The 20,767-nt window shown below is 48.8% G+C and overlaps 1 protein-coding gene across 2 annotated transcripts in view; it reads left to right on the top strand.

The window, feature by feature from the left end:
- Positions 1 to 2,183: 2,183 nt before the first annotated feature.
- UBASH3B (ubiquitin associated and SH3 domain containing B) overlaps positions 2,184 to 20,767 on the top strand; it is a 156,269-nt gene continuing 137,685 nt past the window's right edge. For both annotated transcript variants that reach the window (XM_058446725.1, XM_032167743.2), the window contains exon 1: positions 2,184 to 2,762. In XM_058446725.1, the coding sequence (XP_058302708.1) occupies positions 2,711 to 2,762 (52 nt within the window). In that variant the 5' untranslated portion in view covers positions 2,184 to 2,710. The remainder of the gene's footprint in view (positions 2,763 to 20,767) is intronic.

Genomic DNA, 20,767 nt, shown 5'->3' on the forward strand with positions numbered 1-20,767 from the left:
ATCATTTCCTTTATCTTACAGTTTGCCTAAAGACAGGGAGAAAGACAATTAATTCAATTTTTCTGGAGAAACAGAGATCCAGCAATTCTATGTCAAGGGGCATAGGTGGAGTCAAAAAACTATCTTAAAGGCTGGTGTCCTTTTATCATCATAACAATGGTCATAAGTAGTTGTTTGGCCAAATGTTAAGAGTTCAAATCTTGGCTCTGCCATTTACTAGCCATGTAACCTTGGACAAGATACTTGACCTCTGTCTCAGCACCTTCATTTGTAAAGTAGTTCCTAGTTCATAGTCTTGTCAAGGAATTGTTTGAGTCACATATGTAAGAAGCAAAGAACAACACCAGCATATAGTAAGTACTCAATAAATTTGAGTTATCATTTATGTAGCGCTTTATGGTTTACAAAGCGCTTTCACATACATTATTATCTCTTGACTAAGATCCAGATCATTTGACTTTCAGCCCAGGCATTTGGAAAAAATTCAGAATACTGGGTAAAATCTAGCATGTTTTACTGAACACGTCCAAGGAGGCTAATACTAGGTATGGTGTTGCCAGCCCAGTCTTGTCTTTTTGCTCCATGCCCTGGAAGAGCATTCTGCAAGGTCTCCAGGATATCCCCTTTGCTCTGGAAGAAGCTCCTACCCAGGAAGCATTAATTTTTCCTCATCCTTTGTACAGCAGGAGGGAGAATTAATGCACATTGTTGCTTAAGCTCCAGCTGTCTTATCTCCCTGCTTCCAAACACCACTGGCTATTATTTAGGAAACCAATTCCGGGCTCAGGGAGTTACGCTGTATCATTGCCCCTGGTAAAACCTTTAGAGGCCTTATAAAGCAACCTCCAAAAGCCACTCCATGGGTGCAAGTAACCATCCCTCCCCCATATTCCAACCAGGGACAGGCCCGGACTGACATTTCTGGAAAACCCAGTGTGTGCAAGGTTAGGTTACCACGGTCCATACAAATGAGAAAATTAGGCTGTAGAGAGGAGAAGTAACTTGTCTAAGGCACCGCAGTGGATACAAGTGCTCTAGCTACGCACTTACCAGCTCTATGATCTTCCCCAACCTCTCTGAGCTGAGTTTTCTCATCTATAAAACTGGGATAATGATTAAATACATTCCTAGGGTCAGTGTAAAAATTCAGCGAGTTCATTCGTTCATTACGATTAGCACAATGACTGGCACATACAAGAGCCCAATAAATGTTAGGTTTTATTATTACTATTACCCAAAAAAGACTATCAGTTAGGGTTTACTCATTGCCTCTTTCATTATAGCAAGTGGGACCCTTGTCCCTGACTGAAGACAATGACTTTGTTTCCAAATGAAAGAGGGTTAGCATCCCTCAGCCAAATTCACCAGGTGGGGTATGGGGCATCAATATGGTTGTGACTTACACCATCTTTGCAGTGGGAGTAGTTTTGTCCAACCTACGATACAATTCACTTATTATTGTGCAGTGGTGATTCAGTCCTTCTTTGAATCCTTTTATAGACAGGATATCCACTCCTTAATGAAATAAGCCCATTCCCTTTTGAACACCTCTTATAATTAGGAAGTGTCTTTTCTCTGTTCCTTCTTCCTCTACCCTCCTAGCCCTTCCTTCTTCTCCTCTTCCTTCCTCCTTTCTTTTTCCCTTCCCTCTTCTTCTTTCTGCCCTGTCCCTCTTTTCTTGTCCCCTCCCAGGTCCTGCCAGCTCTGAGAACCTGAGGTCCTGCTCCCCACCCCCTCTGCCCCACCGGGTAGGCACTATCCAGTCACTGACCATAACCCTGCAGAGCTCAGTAGGTCTTCAGTTGCAGCCACTTGGCCGGCTGATTGGGAACTCAGCCTCCGATGGTCCTAACAACCCTTTGGGTTTTGCAGGATCTTTGAGAAGCAAAACCTTTTACCTAGGCCTTATGGCTTGGTCTTCTGGTCCATTAGTATCATCCATCAGTTCACCCGATTTCCATTAATAACCGCATCTAGAACCACATGAAACTTGAAATGGGTTGATCTGCTGTCTTGAGGCCCAGCTGGGCGGGTATGCCAGCCAAGGAGAGGGCTGGGGCGCCCGGGGGTGACTCTCAGGAGGTGAAGCACACAAGCAACCCATAAGGTTGGGATCTTCCGCCTCCAAGTAGCGCGACTACAGCCCTTGCCCGCACGGAGCAGCCTCGGACAGCGCGGCCGCTTTAAGAGAGGGGCGGGGCCCGGGTACAGGCAAGTCAGGGCCAGCCCACAAGGCTCCTTTTCCTTTTTGATCCATTCAAAAATTACTCATTGCAAATTCCCGGACTGCTAGGCGAGGAGAGGGAAGGGGGCGGAGGAGACAGGGCTACTGCAGGCGCAGCGCTGGGGGCAGCCGGGGGCCCGAGTAGCTGAGGCTGGTCCCGCAGCAGCCGCTTGCCGGCGTTCTGGCTCTTGTGGCCTCACCAGGAAGCGTCAGAGTCTCGACACTGGGGAAGCTCGGAGCGCCGCCTCCGCCGCCGCCGCCGCCTCCTGCCTGGCTCTGGGTCCCCGAGCCCCCTCCCCTGGCCCAGCTCGACTCCCTCCTCCTTCCCGGACCATCCGGCTCGGGCTCCTTCCCTGGCAATGGCTGGCCGCTGAGCCATGGCTCGGTACGGCCACCCCAGTCCGCTCAGCATGGCTGCGAGAGAGGAGCTGTACAGCAAAGTCACCCCCCGGAGGAACCGCCAACAGCGCCCCGGCACCATCAAGCATGGATCTGCGCTGGACGTTCTCCTCTCCATGGGGTTCCCCAGAGCCCGCGCGTAAGTGGCCGGGCTCGCAGCCCTCGGCGACCCCTCCCGCGCGCGCGGCCGGCCCTCGGCTTCGCTCCGGCTCGCCTCCCAGCGCCTGCGGGACAGGCGGCGCGCTCCCCGCTGCCCGAGACCTGTTGGGGGCAGGATGGGCGCGCTGGCAGCCCGGGACTCTGCTCCGGGCCGGGGTGCCGGGGAAGACGCGGCGCGGGGGCGTTGGGCCAGGGCTTGCCGTGGGATGCCTAAAGGTGGGGGACGAGGGCGCTGGGTTCGAGTCCCGGGTACGGTGCCCAGCCTCCGCCCCACGCGGGTGGAGCTCAGCGTTTCTCTCGCGCGCTCCCCTAGGTCTCCAGCGCGGAGCGCCTAGGGAGGCGGGGCCCTGCGGAGGACTCGGGCACCCTCTCTGTCTGGAATACTGGGCTGGCCTGGGATCCTCCGGTGTCTGGGAAAGGGCGAGAGACTGCGGGGCAGGGAGGCCGGCGCCCCCGTTGCAGCGGCTTCCAGCTCCGGATGTCGCTCTCGGGTTCAGTCTCCCCCTGGAGTAGGAGGAGCGGGAGCGTGGGTGTTGCTGCGTGTTCATTGATGGGGAGGATGGAATCAGAAGGAGAAGCGATCCCTCCAGGGGACCTGGGTTCTCGTCAGTGGTGACGGCAGCTCAGAAATCTGTGGGTGCCTGAGAGTAAGGAGGGGGAGCTGTTCTCCTTTATCCTTCCTCTAGGAGAGTGGGGTAGGGGAGGGCAGGGAGAGCGCAGGTGGCCGCCCCTGGAGCCTGCGGGGGAGAGGCCTGTTTGCCAGCATAGGGCGGCGGCGGCCGGAGTCGTCTTAAGCCGGTCGGCTCAAGTCTCAGGGGCTGGAACTCTGCCTAAGAGGAAACCAAGGCCCAGCGGCCAGGCCCTTCTCCCCTGGTTAATCCCTGGGGTGCAGATTTCTTAGGTGGGGACACAAGGCCTGGGGTCCGGACTGGGCGCAGCTTCTTTTCATCTTTGAATTACATCACCTGAACAGGAGAGTTGACCAAAGTTTATCAGTGAGGGCCAAGTAAATGAAAGTCCTTTTTATTTTTTTCTCTTCTCACATTTTTTTTTTTCAGGTGATTATTTATTTTTCTGAGATGGAGTCTCGCTGTGTCGCCAGGCTAGAGTGCAGTGGCGCCACCTCTGTAACCTCCGCCTCCCGGGTTCAAGCGATTCTCCTGCCTCAGCCTCCTGAGTAGCTGGGAACATAGACATGCGCCACCACGCCCGGCTAATTTTTGTATTTTTAGAAGAGATGGGGTTCTGCCATGTTGGCCAGGCTGGTCTCGAACTCCTGACCTCAGGTGATCCCCTCACCTCCCAAAGTGCTGGGATTACAGGCGATAACTTTAGGTCTCCCCTCCCTTGTCCCTGGGCAAACCTTGTTTATTCTTTACTAACTTGGTTGTAATCTCTAAATCAAAGTAGACTCTTGAATTTGTTATTCTCCAGGCTGCTAGGACACGTTGGAGTGGCCTTAGAAGGCTGCAAAATGGACTGATGGTTTCTGCCTTCCACTGACGTCCCAATACGACTTCCTAATACTAGGGCTCCAGTTCCTGATACCAGAGTTACAGGGAGAAAATGTGGGTTCTGCAGGTGTGTGTCAGGTGTGGACGCTTCAGGTGAAGTGGTCAGTGTGGATGATCAGTGTGCACAGCTCTCCTTAAAAACTGGAGGTGGGGCTGGGTGTAACCACAGCAGTTTGGGAGGCTGACGCAGCCGGATCACTTGAGGATAGGAATTCCAGACCAGCATGGCCAACATGGTGAAACCCTATCTTTACTGAAAATACAAAAATTAGCTGGGTGGGGTGGTGCATGCCTGTAATCCCAGCTACTTGGGAGGCTGAGATAAGAGAATCGCTTGAGCCAGGTAGGTGGAGGTTGTAGTCAGCCAAGGTCGCGCCACCGCACTCTAGCCTGGGTAACAGAGCGAGACTTCATCTCAAAAAACAAAAAAAAACAAACAAACTGGAGGTGGGAATGGGGAAGTCAGCTGGGGAATGCTGCAGAATTAGCATAGTCTCAGGCTACTGCCTTTTTTGAAATGAGGCCAGCATTAAAAACCTAAATTGCTTAATTAAGGGAAGAAATACTTAACTCCTCAGTCATATTTGAGATTTGAATTCAAATCAGCTTTAAAGGGACATCTTTTCTCCTGCACTGAGTCCAGGAGGTCTTGCCATGTCTTGACAGATTAGCATAAGGGTCATTTTTGGCTTGCTCAACACCTGAGATCTCCTAATAGCTGGCATGTATTGAATACTTACTCCATACTGTTCTAAGTACTTATATCTTTATTACCCATTTTATCCTCCTAGCAACTCAATGAGGAAAGTACCACATGCCCATTTTATGAATTGGGCAACTGAGATTTAGAAGGGTTACATAACTTGCTCAAGGTCACAACAGTAAGCAATGAAGCTGGGATTCAAACCCAGGTATTCTATCTGTACAGCCCAGGCCTAACACCATCTAGGGCCAGTAGGGCCAGGATAGAAATGATTGAATGTGGGTAAAATGCTGAGAACAGTTCCTGGCACATAGTGAGCAATCATGAAGTGTTAGTCACTGTATTAGCTTCCTATGACTGCTGTAACAAATTGTCACAAACTGAGTGGCTTAGAACAGCAGAAATTTATTCTCTCACAATTGTAGAGACCAGGAGTTGAAAATCAGTATTGCTGGGCTGATGAAATCAAGGCATCAGCAGGGCCGTGCTCCCTCTGGAGGCTCTAGGGGAATCCACTCCCTGCCTCTCCTACCTTCTGGTGGGGGCTGGCGTTGTTTGGCTTGTGGCTGCGTCAATCCAATCACTGCGTTTGTGGTCAAACTGTCTTTGTTTTCTGTCTGTGTCCAATCTTCCTTGGCATGTCTCTTATAAGGATACATGTGGTTGTACTTAGGGCCCACTTGGATAATCCAGAGTAATCTCCCTATCTCAAGATCATTATCTGCGAAGTCCTTTAAAAAAAAAAAACATACAAGGCGGCATTCACAGCTTCTAGGGATTAGGATGTGGGTGTCTTTTAGGGGATCATTACTTAGCCTATCACAGCTATTATTATATTACTACTAGCACTGCCCCTCTTTACCAAAGAGGTGACAAGAGTAGGCCTGGAGAGAGGGAGGTTGGGTTTGCTGCTCTTTTTCTTAAATTCTCTTCCTGGAAGGGAGTAAAGCTCTTGGAGGTCACCTGATCTAGTCGGACTCCTTGCCCAGGCTTCCTTCCCTCCTCTACTTCAACCCAGAAAGGCTGATGCGGTCGGCCTTCCCCCTAATAACTTAGACCAGTATGAAAAGGGGCCATCGGAGGCTTCAGAGAACAGGCATTTAACTTCATTTTTGAGAGCTGAGAAGAAAGAGCAAGGGCGTCAGGCTTAGCTCATCAGAAGCTTCTCTCTTGAGCTTTATGCCTGGAGGGCTGAGCATAATGAAAATCCAAAGCCCCAAAGAGCAGTAATGGTCTCCTGGGTCTAGAAGACTTGGATGTGATGCTTTAAGAAGGGGTAAGATGGTTGTCTCAAACCTGGCCCTTTTGACAGAGTGACAGCAGCCAGGGCTGACAGCTCTAGTTTCCCCTATGGGTGTAACTGGGTCTGGTGGTGTGCGGCAGCAAGAAGGGGCACTCCGGCCAGGCTCTTGGTGGGCTGGCAAAGAGGGTTGAGGCCAGCAAGGCCGGATCCCACCCAGCCTGTGCTGGGCTGCACTGTGCTGTGGTCTTGCAAAATTCCCTTAGTCCCCTCAGGGCCATGCTGTTGCCCTCTGAGGGGAATGCAGTTAATGACTACATGCTTGTTAAGTGCTTGAGAGAGCTAAGAGGACCAGAGGGCTGCAGGGCTGGCTCAAGCAGGGTGACCTCAGGGTGTGCTCTCTCTAGCTCATTACTCCCTGGAGCTGGGCTAGGTTTTTTCCATTCTGCTACATGAACTTCAGTCAAACTTAGACACTGCTATAGGAGAATTTGCCTCATGGAGAAGGACTGAGAAGTGGCAATTTCACGGTGTGTGTGTGCGTGTGTGTGTGTGCGCTCGTGTACAAGTCCAAGTTAAGGAGGTGTTAGGGAGGCATCAGGAAGGAAACCTTTCAAAGGTCAAAATGGCCAATCACTTCCTTTTTTCTATGCCCACTAGCACTTCCCTGTTTTAAGGGTTCTAAAAATAAGGGTCCAGCTTCCTTGAGGCTAGTGAGGTTGGTTGGAAGGAAAAGAAAGAATGTATTGGGGGCAAAGACCTGAGGAAGAGGAGGCCTCACAGGCCAGGAGAGGGTCTGAGCCTAACACCGGAGAAGATGGGGCAGGACTCAGATCAGAGCCATCACTTTGCACAGCCGGACCTGATGTCAGAGCACTAACATCCCCCTGCTGACCTCTGGTTTCTGGGCAGACAGGCTCTCATCTCTTCTGTAGCTTGGGGCTGATGCTGGGCTTTGGAGCAAGTCACTGAATAATTGAATTGGAGGAATCCTTGCTGATACAACCCTGACTGGTTTTTTTAAATTTTTATTGTTTGAAGCTGCTGGTGGCTGGAACTTCGTCTACAGCAAATGGCTTTCTAATGTTTCCAATGAATTGAGAGATAATAGTCTTGGGAAGGACACTGTGGCAGGGGTCAAAGGTCCTAAGGTCTGGTCTAGCTTCTGAATGACATCTGCACCTTTTAGGTCTTCTATTTAACCTCTTTTCCTTAATAGCTTCACCAGCTACTGTGCATGGCAAGACCTGTCATGTGTCACGGGGCTTTGCAAAGACAAAATGAGATAACGGACAGAAAAGAACTTGGGAAAGTTAAAGATAGGATCAGGATGCAAGATGTGATTGTGGCATTATTGTGTTGGTTTGGAAGAAGGGAGAGGAGGTGAGACAGTGGTTGAGGTGTCTGGCGAGGATTTACATGTATTATTGGATTGTCCTTTTTTTTCTACTGAGAATATTTGAACAATGCCAAATTAAAGAGTAAGGCAGTGGCAGAAGCAAAGAGCTGGAATGAGCGCCTTTGACTTGGCTTTGGACAGTAAGCTGTGTTAGCTATGCCTCACTGCCCAAAGATAAAAGCAGCTCCAAGTTGGCTGCATGAGGAGTTGAGAAGCGGCATGTGGAGCCCATGAATTAAAGTATCTGGTTTCCCTGGCTTTTTCCAGCTTACCTGTTGGTTGACATTGGATCCTCTGAGAACACTTGGCCAACCCAACATCTCTGAATGTAGCTGACTCTGGCGTGGGGGCTGCAGCTGCTTTCCCAGCCTTGGATAGACAGAAAGAGGAAAAACTGGAACCCACGTGGAGCTGAAGGGCTCTTATAGGTGGGCAGGGCAAGGAAGTCTCTAATCTACCTGCTGTGACTGTGCACCACACAACACGCCCTTGTATTTATGTTATTGTACACTGTAAAAATTGCTCTTATGTGTATTAGATACCCCACAGCAGTCTTGTGAGGTAAAGCACACAATATGTGCTTTGTTTTAAGATGAGACTGGAGGCTTAGACGAGCTCAGGATGTGTCTAGAGTCACACAGTTGGTATGCAGGGACTGTATTGCCATAACGGCCTCAGGCTAAACTGCAAGTCTCCTGAACTTTCCAGGCTACAGGGGGTCCTGGTTCCAAAAAACAAAACAAACAAACAAAAACACCTTGATATGCTTTTTTTTGTTTTTTTAAGACAGAGTTTTGCTCTTGCTGCCCAAGCTGGAGTGCAATGGCGTGATCTCGGCTCACTGCAACCTCTGCCTCCTAGGTTTCAAGTGATTCTCCTGCCTTAGCCTCCCAAGTAGCTGAGATTACAGGTGTGCGCCACCACGCCCAGCTAATTTTGTGTTTTTTAGTAGAGACACAGTTTTATCATGTTGGTCAGGCTGGTCTCGAACTCCTGACCTCAAGTGATCCACCCGCCTTGGCCTTCCAAAGTGCTGAGATTACAGGTGTGAGCCACTGCGCCCGGCCAGCCGATGTGCTTTTTTAAAAAAAAAAACTTTCTTGAGTTATAACTTATGTACAATCAGCTAACCCTATTTAAAGATTGATACATTTTGACAACTTTACCTATGTGATCACCTACTACAGGACACAGTACATTCATTGCCCCTAAAAGTTTCCTTTGTACCCCGTTGCCGTCAGTCCTCCCTCAACCCCCAACCCTGAGCAGCCACCAGTCGTTTTCTTTTTTTTTCTTCTTTTTTGAGATGGAGTTTCGCTCTTGTTGCCCAGGCAGGAGTACAATGGTGCGATCTCAGCTCACTACATGCAACCTCCACCTCCTGGGTTCAAGTGATTCTCCTGCCTCAGCCTCCCGAGTAGCTGGGATTACAGGCATGCACCACTGTGCCTGTCTAATTTTGTATTTTTAGTTGAGATGGGGTTTCTCCATGTTGGTCAGGCTGGTCTCGAACTCCCAACCTCAGGTGATCTGCCCACCTTGGCCTCCCAAAGTGCTGGGGTTACAGGCGTGAGCCACTGCACCCAGCCCAGTTGCTTTCTTTCACTGTACATTAGTTTGCATTTTCTAGATTTGCATGTAGGTCATACAGTGCATACCCTTGTACTTGGCTTCTTTCCTTCAGCATATTTTTGAGACTCATCCTGCATGTATCAATAGTTTATCTCTTTTAATTGCTAAGTAGACCTTCAGGTATTTGGGTGTGCTGGTAGGGCAATTATAACCCCTTGCACACAGCTTCTATGAAAATTCCCTCTTACGCTGTAATTTCTTTTTTTTTTTTTTTTTTGAGATGTAGTCTCACTCTGTTGCCCAGGCTGGAGTGCAGTGGCACGATCTCGGCTCACTGCAACCTCCGCCTCCCGGGTCCAAGCAATTCTCCTGCCTCAGCCTCCTGAGTAACTGGGACTACAGGTGTACGCCGCCATGCCCAGCTAATTTTTTGTATTTTAGTAGAGACGGGGTTTCACCGTGTTGCCCAGGCTAGTCTCGAACTCCTGAGCTCAGGCAATCTGCCCGCTTTGGTCTCCCAAAGTGCTAGAATTACAGGCATGAGCCACCACGCCTGGCCTTACACCAGAATTTCTAATATTACCTTAAGTTTTTAGACCACGTTCGAGCTTACAAAGCAGAGTCACATACATAATCACTATCAAGTCTCAGACGTTGATAATTTAATGAGGAAACAGGTTTGGAAGATTAAGTGCTACAGAGATTGAAGAGTATCCTGCCTCACTGTTCTATTCTGTGGCTTTGATCACCACCTGCTCCCCACCCTCAGCTGCCTCAAACTCCAGCTCCCTTTCAGGGAGTGGACAGTCATTCACAGAGCTAAAGGCGTTGCTTTTCACAGAGGCAGCCAACCAGGGAATCCTGTGTCTCCCCCCAGCTTTGCTCCAGCTGATGATGATGTGGTGGTACTATCAGTGCCTCCCCGATCCCAGCAGGCATCAGCCTGTGTAAGGGTATCTCCTTTCATGGCCATCCAGAAGCTGAAGAGACCCCATCATTATCTGCCCCATCCATCCTGCCCTGATAGACAGAAGTCTGAATTTGTGGCAGCCTGGCTTTGAATTCCAGCTCTGCCCCTTACCAGCTGAGGGACTGACCTTGGGCAAGTTGCTGAACATGCTAAGCCTCAATTTTCCTGTCTGTACAATGCAGACAATAACAGCACTTACCTCGAAGGACCTTTGTGAGAGAAGGGTGCCAAACCACGCAAACAGCTGGAGAGCACCTGGCATTGGGCACACCCTCAGTAATGAGGTCGGTATTAGTGCCACTCAAGTGGCGATGTTACTCCACATGGCTCCCTCTGTGGTTTGGTTCCTGGGTTGCCTTCCACTCTTACGGTTCTCTGTACCTCACTGAGCTCTGGGCATAAGGCAGTAAGGTGGGGCAGAGGCCAGTGGATGCTTTCTCCGTGATAACTGCATTCTGCTCTCTGTGCCTCTCTCTCTAGAGTGCCCAGAGGGGTGCGGGGCCTGAGAAAAAGCAGACCCAGGGCAGAGAGAGCACCACTCAAGCTGCTGACTACAATAAATGGCAGGGGTTGGGGACTGGAAGGGGCACCATATGGTTGTCTTCTGATTACTTTCAAATGGAATCAGACTCAAGCCTAAGAGAGAGAGTGGGGAGAAAAAAACCACATTCAAGAATGAATCCTCTCTGCACGGTGACAGACTTAGCCAAGCAGAAGGCAGAGCCATTGCCAGGAGAGTGAGATGACTATGATCCTCATTGAACTGAACACTTGTCATTTTCATGGATGGATTCTCCCAGGGGCCACTTTGTATTTGCCCAAAGGCTTATGGAGAATCTCTGGTTTTTCTCTTTTCCCTGGAGGATGGGTGGGTAGATGTGGCAGTGATCACAGTCCTCTGGACACTGTGCCTGGGGCCCTCGGTATGTGATAGGTGATCCCTTTTCTTGTTTCATCTTGCTTGCATCCCTGTTTTCCTGGTGACTTTGCAGTCATGCTCTTTGCCACCTACTGTCTATGACGGTGAGGCCTATGGTGAAGTGTCCTAGATGAACATCCAGAAACTGTCTGAGCTCTTACTGTGCATACAGCACCCTGCTAAATTCTGTGCAGTTCTCCGGAGGAAAAGGTAAATGTCAGGTTTTTCCCATCTGGCACTTTGAAGTCAACTGCTCTTTTGAGCTGGCTGCACATTCTCCACAGTGACCCTCAGAGGGCAGGCCTGCCTTTTTTTTTTTTTTTTTTTTTTTTTGAGACGGAGTCTCGCTCTGTCGCCCAGGCTGGAGTGCAGTGGCGCAATCTCGGCTCACTGCAAGCTCTGTCCCCCTGGGTTCACGCCATTCTCCTGCCTCAGCCTCCCGTGTAGCTGGGACTACAGGCGCCCACCACTACCGGCTAATTTTTTTGTATTTTTAGTAGAGACGGGGTTTCACCGTGTTAGTCAGGATGGTCTCGATCTCCTGACCTAGGCCTGCCTTTCTGAGGCCTGCTGGGATTACAGGTGTGAGCCACTGCGCCCGGCTTGTGTGTGTTTTACTCTGTCTCCCAGGCTACAGTGCCACAGCACGATCCTAGCTCATTGCAGCCTTGAACACTTGAGCTCCAGTAATCCTCCTGCCTCAGCCTTCTGAATAGTGAGAACTACAGGTGTGCCCCACCACACCTGGATAATTTTAAAATTTATTTTATTTTTATTTTTGTAGAGATGGGGGTCTCACTACATTGCCCAGGCTTGTCTCAAACTCCTGGGCTCAAGTGATCCATTCGTTTCAGCCTCCCACAAGTGCTGGGATTATAGGCATGAGTCCCTGCACCCAGCCTGGACCAGTGTTTTTGGACAGCACAAGGATGCTCTCACTGCTTCATGGGTATGCTTCTCTGTTCCAGAGCATTTGGCTTTTCTGTTCCTGTTTTTGTTTTGTTTTTCACAGTGCTTTATGGTCAAATTCTTTTCCTCTCCCTTTAAAGAAAACTCTTTAGGACTTGATATTTTAGAGAGTAAATAAACGGAAAGGAAGAAAGATATGAGGCAATTACAGCGGTGGGGAGCCGTTTACTAGTATGCAATAGTATAATTCTCAAATAGGTACAAAACAAAAACAATTTGTTTTGTTTCAAAATACAACCAAAGTGCAGGTTAAATAGGAGGGTAGTGCCTTGAGCCCAGCACCTGAGGCAAATAGATTGCTCAGGGGCACCTTTTAAATTAAAGGGACATCTTCCCTTCTGTGGAGTCACCAGCTGTTTGTGTGACACTTCCCGTTGTGCTCTCGGCCTCTGTGGAAGCATAAACATTCTTGTACATAAAGCAACTGTGGCAATGAACTCCACCAGGACCAAGGCTGTTCTTGTGCAGAGTGGGAAGCTGAAAGAACCACCGCTGTAGCGGTGTCTCTTACGGCAGTCTGGAAAATGCCAGGGGGAAGCCGACTGCACAGATGGCCAGAGGCAACTGAATGCTTCCGATTTCTTTCAGGTTTTGTTGGATGAATCTTCTCGGTGATTCAGGTAGCAGGATTGTTTAGAATCCTACTTCCATGTTGATGGTGCTCCTTTCAAAAACATTTACTGAGAGCATTCTCTCCCTAAGTGTTTATTCCCTTACCTCGGGAAGGAATCTGCCTCACTGGCCGCTTTTGTGTACAGTCTATTTAGACACAGACATGTGGAACGATGCAGGGTCGCTGGAGTTCTCAACCGTGGCATCTGCAGTTTCGTTTTGTTTGTTTGTTTGTTTGTTTTTGAGACGGAGTCTCGCCCTGTGGCCCAGGCTGGAGTGCAGTGGCGCGATTTCGGCTCACTGCAACCTCCGCCTCCCGGGTTCAAACAATTCTCCTGCCTCAGCCTCCCGAGTAGCTGGGATTACAGGCGCGCACCTCCACGCTCAGCTAATTTTTGTATTTTTAGTAGAGACAGGGTTTCACCATGTTGGCCAGGCTGGTCTAGATTTCCTGACGTTGTGACCCACCCGCCTCGGCCTCCCAAAGTGCTGGGATTACAGGCGTGAGCCACCGCGCCCAGCTGCAGTTTCGTTTTGAATCAACTTTTCCTTGAATTGCCTGGTTGCTCATATTTTTCTCCTCTTTTTCCCTAATCAGATTTTACCCATCCTGGAGAACTAGTTCCACTGTAATGCATCTGGCTCCTCTTCCCTTCTTTTCACTTCCTCTTCCCCTCCTCTCTCACTCTCCTCATCTCTTCTGCCATAAGCCTTATTAAGCTTCACACCCTGTGAAGCAAGCCAGGCTAAGGGGATTACCCCAAATCACCTACGAAGATGCACAGTGATCTGCCCAGGGTCCTCAGCCACTTTCTGCATGACAAGTCCCCTGGTAATGGCATTTTTTTTTTTTTTTTTTTTGAGAAAGAGTCTCACTATGTCACCCAGGCTGGAGTGCAATGTCACGATCTCAGCTTACTGCAACCTCCGCCTCCTGGGTTCAAGCAATTCTCCTGCCTCAGCTTCCTAAGTAGCTGGGATTACAGGCGTGCACCACCACCACACCTGGCTAATTTTTTTATTTGTAGTAGAGACGGGGTTTTGCCATGTTGGCCAGGCTGGTCTCGAACTCCTGACCTCAGGTCATCACCCACCTCAGTCTCCCAAAGTGCTGGGATTACAGATGTGAGCCGCCGCGCCCGGTCCATTCTTTCTCTCTCTGTGTATATGTATGTATATACTGTACAGACACTTCACACATTTATGTGCAACTATAATATCCTATTATAACAGGAGTTGAGAGTATAAAGATAATTAGCTATAATCTCCACCCTCAGGAAACTGGCAATCTAGGGTGGAAGATACACAATTATGATAAAGCATGGTAAATGCGAGGCAAGAGACAGAAGACAGAAGACACATCAGTGTGGGAGGGTGAGGGTCATAAACCGGACGGGGAGCACATGATTACATCTGAAGCACCAGTAAGACAGGAGCAATACTCTTCAGTTCGAGAGGAGAGGAAAAAGTCTGGGAAGGCCAGTAGACAGTTCAAATAATTTAATATTATGCCTCAGGTGTAAGATCCTGCTTGGAAGAAACCTCCAGAGGTGGACGCTCAGAAATCTCTAGCTGGAATTGCTAGGAGGGCTCATCTAGTCGAGTACCCTTTTTCTTTACACTTAAGTAAGATGAGACCAGAAAATGAAGTGATATTTTCAAGATCCCACACGGCTAGTCTGTGATAGAAACTAGAGCTTAGGCCTGCTGATCTCAGTTGAGACCACGGTTTCTTTTTTCCACATCAGGCTACTTCTCTGAGTCCAGGCACCTAGAGACAGCTTTCTTTTGTTCTTTGTTTTTGAGATAGAGTTTCATTCTTGTTGCCAGGCTGGAGTGCAATGATGCAGTCTCAGCTCACTGCAACCTCTGCCTCCCGGGTTCAAGCGATTCTCCTGCCTCAGCCTCCCAAGTAGCTGGGATTACAGGTGCCTGCCACCACACCAGGCTATTTTTTTTTTTGTATTTTTCATAGAGTTAGGGTTTCACTATGTTGGCCAGGCTGGTCTTGAACTCCTGATCTCAGGTGATCCTCCCACCTCGGCCTCCCAAAGTGCTGGGATTACAGGCATGAGCCACCACGCGTGGCCGAGACAGCTTTCTAACAAGGTTTTGGCTCTGTTTTCTGGAGGAATGGGAGGATCTGTTCTCTGAACTAGCCTTTTCATATGGTTTTCTCTGTCTTTTCCTTTCGCTCCTCTCTTGCTTCCGGCCTGTTGTTTGCATCTCAGCCTGTTGAAGACAAAGCTAACCTGTCTGTGGGAGTGGGCATCTCTCTAGGTGGGTGGGATGCTTGGGTGAGAAAGTGCCACTTGTACCAGTGATAGGATATTGAAGGGATAGACAGTGGTCTCAGTCACCCATCCATGAGGGTAAGAACAAGCAATATTCTGCTACAGCAGAAAGAAAATTGGCTTTAGTGACAAAAGACTTGGCTCAAGTCCTGGATCTGTCACTTTCTGAGGATGTGGTTTTGAACGTTATTTCTATAGGTGGCTGCATCAAAATGAGGCAGTGGATATAAAAGTAATAAAAACCACAAAAAGTCATGCACATGCAAAGTGATACTATTATTTGTTACCAACAATTGGGTCCTGGTACTTTGAGGCTCTCAAAGTACTGTGAACTGTTGGTTTTGTGTGGTATTTAGTGGGCTATTCTAGTCTTCTTCCTTGCCAAGCACCACTGTTTCAGAGAGGCTAATTCCGTCAGCGTGAGGAACAGAAGGAGTCACTCGAGAAGCCATCTCCACCAAAGTAAACACATCCTTCTGGAAGCTTAAATTTTCACTTTATCTCTCGGGAACTAGGGACATGAGTCATAATGAGTTAGCAAGTGGCTTTTGTGAAATACAAGAGGCTTTGTGAAATGCAGCAAATATAGCCAAAAGCATGTGTAGTAGCTTCCTATGGCTGCTCTCACAAATTACTACAAATTCAGTGGCTTACAACAACACACTTGCATTCACATTTATTCAGTTGGGAAGTCCAAAGTCTGAAATGGGTATCATAGGCTAATGTCAATGCGTCAGTAGAACTGTGTTCTTCCTGGAAAGAATGTGTTTCCTTGACTTTTTCCAGAGTCCGCCTCCATCCCTTGGCTAGTGGCCCCTTCCTCCTCCATCTTTAAGTACATCACTCCAAGCCCTCCTCATCATCATCACCTCCCGTCTCTGTCTCTGACTCTCCTGCCTCACTCCCTTCCTTGTAAGGGCCCTAATGATTGTATCTTCCCAGCTCAAACTCCTCAGCTGAATCACATCTGTAAAGTCTCTTTTGCCATGTAAGGTCACATATTCACAGGGTCTGCAGATTAGGACATGGACAGCTTTGGTGACTATTATTCTGTCAGCCACAGCATGTGTGTGTATAAGCGCTTGGTCTGCCTTTCCCCTGAGTTCATGACATTTCTGTTACTAACTTGTCACCCTTACCATTTCCAACTCAAGCACCAGGTAGTCATAGCTAACCTTCACTGGGTACCTACTGTGTGCCAGACAATACTTTAAACACCTAACATATGTATTATTTTGTTTTATTCTTCATAACAACCCTATGAGATAGGAACTATTATTATACCCATTTTACAGATAAGAAAACTGAAGCACAGAGATTTTAACTTGCCCAACATCACACAGCTAGAAAGTGGTAGAAACCAGGATGCAAACCCCAGGCAATCAACTCCACACTCAAGAGTTCTTAGCCAGCATCCATGGTATTGGCATGTAGCTAGTGTTCAGTAAGGTTTGATGAATAGCAGAAGGAAGGAAACTTGAGATCCAAATAAATGATATGAAGTCTCTAGATTACACGGAACTGGGGTCAAGAGGGCAACCCGACTTGCCCATTGGTTTATTCTTTGACTTGGCCCCAGCTAAATGCAGTGTGGTTGGCTGTCTAGTGATGTGGTCTGGAGTTGGAATGGTTATCACACTTTCTGGAATAGTGTGTGTGTGTATGTGTTTCTGAGTGTGAATGTGTGTGTGTGTATATACACTGCCCATCTCGGCTCCCAGCTGTGAGAAGATGGGGACAGGATTGTACTTACGGGTCACAGAGCACCAAGTCTCTGCCAACCACCTATCCCAGCCTCCACCTGCTGCTGCCGGATGAACCTCTGTGGTAGAAATAGGAAGCATGTTCCTATTCTTGTGGCCTCAAGAAAGGGCTCCTGGGGCAGAATGCATAGTGGTGTGTCTGGTACTTGAGTGTATGATCAGACTGATGTACATTCAAATTCCTACTCCATTTAGGTTACCAAATCCCTCTAAGCTCAGTTTTGTCTTCTGTTAAATGAAGGTAATAGTCTGTGCCTCAAGGAATTGTCACAATGATTAGATGAGATAATACATAGAAGAATGGTGAGTGCAGAGTCTGACCTTAAGTGCATGATAAATGATAGGTATGGTGGTTGGGCTTACAGTGTTGAGTACAGAAGGGGACTCTGGGTATGTTAATAAACCATTCTAAGTCTTTTGGTAAGAGTGTGTTTCTGTTTCCTCCCCAGCCTCCTCAAGACCTGGATGGAGCCTAGGAATAATTTATTATTTATTTATTCATTTATTTATTTATCAAGACTGAGCTCTGTTGCCCAGGCTGGGGTGCAATGGTACGATTGTGGCTCTCTGCAATCTCCGCCTCCTAGGTTCAAGCGATTCTCCTTCCCTAGCCTCCCGAGTAGCTGAGATTACAGATGTGCTCCACCACGCCCGGCTAATTTTTGTACTTTCAGTAGAGATGGGGTTTCGCCATGTTGCCCAGGCTGGTCTCGAACTCCTGACCAGAGGTGATCCGCCTACCTCGGCCTCCCAAAGTGCTGGGATTACAAGCGTGAGCCACCACACCCTGCTAGAAGGAATAATTAAAATAGCATTTAGTTTGTATGAAGAGTGTTCTGAGAGGGGAACAGAGATGCGGGGAGCTGGCTTAGGAGTGTGGAGCAGTGCTCCCCCTTAGTGCGCAGTGGGAGTCACACCACTCCTGCCTTCTGCCTGGCCTCGCAAGTTCAGAGCTGCTGTCTTGTCAAGAAAAATCCATGGGCCAGGCGCAGTGGCTCATGCCTGTAATCCCAGCACTTGGGGAGGCTGAGGCAGGCGGATTGCTTAAGGCCAGGAGTTTGAGACTAGCCTAGGCAACATGGGAAAACCCCATCTCTAAAAAAAATGCATAAAAATTAGCCAGCATGGTGGTGTGCACCTGGTCTTGAAAATCCACTGAGCAATCAAGATACCCTCCTGGGACGTCAGGCCTCAGATCTGCAGCAGCTTTTCTACATCAGGTTGGAGGAGAATATTTGAAGAGCTTATCTTCCTCTAAACGTAAGACCACAGGCCCACAAATGGAAGACTGAACAGACAGCGGTGTCCCCTTGCTGTCTGGCCGCCTCAGGCGCCACAGATCTCCCGGTATCACTTTATCCATCAGGCCTCGGCAGGGAGGCCCCAAGTGGGCTGTCTTGTTCCGGCCTGTGGCTGCCAGCCCTACAGACCAGTGGAGCAGGAGAGATGCGCCTCGGAGGAAGAGCGGTGGGACACCAGGAAAACTGCCTCGGCGAGATGGCCTGCATCGTGCGTGACTGGTGAAGACTTCCGAATGGGATGACTCCCAGGGGGCGCTGAGTAAACAGACAGTTGCTGTTTGCTGTGCAGCTGGCTCCGAAGGATGTGGAGGATGGAATCTCAGTATGTGAAGTTTTTTTTTTTGTTTTTTGTTGTTTGGTTTTTTAATGTTCCTTTTCCATCTTCTGCATGCTGGGGCACCAGCCGCTGCCCCAGAATGGGTTGTCCTGGGAAACAGGTCATGCAGGGCTACCGATGTTTAGTCTGGAAAAGACATGCAGAGATAAGGAAGTTGTTGAGGCAGGACAGAACCAGGCTCCTGTTAGTCCAACAAAAATTTACTGAGCAGTGACTTTGTGTCAGGCACCTGGGAATTGTGCCGCATTCTGAAGGTACAATCATGAATAAGACCCTGACCACAAGGAGCCCCCAACCTCTTGGAGAAGACACACTCAAGCAGATGACTTCAACATAATGTGATATGATGGAGAGGGAGGGAGGGTATCTCTCCTCTAACAGTGAAAGGGCTGTCATCTGAAAAGCGGATGCCTATTTTGTGAACTTTTTTTTTTGAGATGGAGTCTCCCTGTCACCCAGGCTGGAGTCCAGTGGTACGATCTTGGCTCACTGCAACCTTTGCCTCCCAGGTTCAAGCGATTCTCCTGCCTCAACCTCAACCTCCCGTGTAGCTGGGATTACAGATGCGCACCACCATGCCCAGCTACTTTTTGTGTTTTTAGTAGAGACGGGGTTTCACCATATTGGCCAGGCTGATCTCGAACTCCTGACCTCAGGAGATCTGCCTGTTTCGGCCTCCCAAAGTGCTGGGATTACAGGCGTGAGCCACCGTGCCTGGCCTATTTTGTGAACTTTAATGAGTGGTTATAATTGCTGGGGACAGGGTCAGATTTCAGTTCACAAGAAAAAACAACTTTTGGAAACCATTGGCCCATGTACAGATGCTCGACCTCCTCAGGGAGCGTTTTCTCTGGTTCTGGGTGAGCACAGCAGAGCTTCCTGATCAGTCTCTTCGGAAGGACCCAAGCATTCTGCGTTGGAGTCAGGAGCATACCTGAAGTCCCTGGGGGACCAGGTGGGCCAGCCTGCAGTGGGGTCATGCCCTCTAGGGGTGTCCTTTATGGATCAGCTTCTGGATAGCAGCTTTCATGGGCATGATTCTCAGGTTGGTTAGGGATGGATTATCCATACCTCAGGGCTGAGGGGATGTGCAGTGATGAACTGGTGGAATTGAGCAATGGCCTTAGGAAAGATGAGCCCTCAGCATTCGCTGGTTGGGCAAGCATTCACTGGCCAGCCACTGTCTGGCCTCTGGGCATGTGACAGTGAGTTGCACTCAGCATTCTGGGAAGGGGTTAGTGCTGAGAGAGGCCTCAGCAAAGGAGATGGGAAGCAAGTCCAGTGTAACCAAGCCAGGGCAAAACAGCCACCTTAGGAGGAAGGAAAGGAACTGTTGAGCTGGGAGTGCAGGCGCTTGAGACTCAGGAGGATTTGAATCTGTAACAGTTAGGAGGCTGAAGTTTTTAGCAGTAAGAGGAATAGCCTTAGCCAACCTTGAACTCCTTACCATAGAAAGTTCCAGGGCTGGGCACGGTGGCTCATGCCTGTAATCCCCACACTTTGGGAGGCCGAGGCGGGCAGATCACAAGGTCAGGAGATCGAGACCATCCTGGCTAACACAGTGAAACCCTGTCTCTACTAAAAATATAAAAATAAAAATTAGCCAGGCATGGTGGTGGGCGCCTGTAGTCCCAGCTACTCAGGAGGCTGAGGCAGGAGAATGGCGTGAACCCGGGAGGCGGAGCTTGCAGTGAGCCGAGATCACGCCACTGCAATCCAGCCTGGGTGACAGAGCGAGACTCTGTCACTTAAAAAAGTTCCAGAAGGCCTGGTGCTCTTTCTGTTGTCACTGCAATTTCTGATGATGGAGAGAATGTATATTGCAACCCTTTTTTTTGCTGAAGAGTCTAATACTATCTCCTTGTTTGGTCCTCTTTGCTCTGGAATTGCTCTGTCTGCAGAGGGGATTTTCTAGTTTAAAAGAAAAAGAAGATCATGGTGAAGAAGGAAGTACTCTCAAATTTCTTCAGCCTTTCTCAGCTTACTGCTGGACTCCTGCCAGAATATTAGAGTATCTTTTTAGAGCTGCATATCTAGGGTTCAGGATGCCTCTTTTTCTTCCTTCCACTAATTTCCTGTTAATAGGGCTGTGTTGTTGTTTTTCCCACACACATTTATTAAGTGTGTGCTCTGCTAGGATCAAAAGAAACAGATATGGATAGAGAATGAGCTGCCACCTTGGTGCTCCCAGTCTAGTAGGGAAAACAAAAATAAAAAATTAAAATAAAAAAAGAAAACCAAATAAGTATATAGTAGTCTGCTAAGTGCCCACAAACACAGAGATGTAAACGGTGCTATGGAATCATGGAAGAGCTAGTGAAAATAACTCCAGTTGCGGCCCCTCGTTCCTCTGAAAAGCTGGATTTTGTCAAGTGGATTCATATTAGATTCT

The sequence above is a fragment of the Hylobates moloch genome, unplaced genomic scaffold, assembly GCF_009828535.3.
Source record: "Hylobates moloch isolate HMO894 unplaced genomic scaffold, HMol_V3 SCAFFOLD_11, whole genome shotgun sequence".
NCBI classification, from domain to species: domain Eukaryota; kingdom Metazoa; phylum Chordata; class Mammalia; order Primates; family Hylobatidae; genus Hylobates; species Hylobates moloch.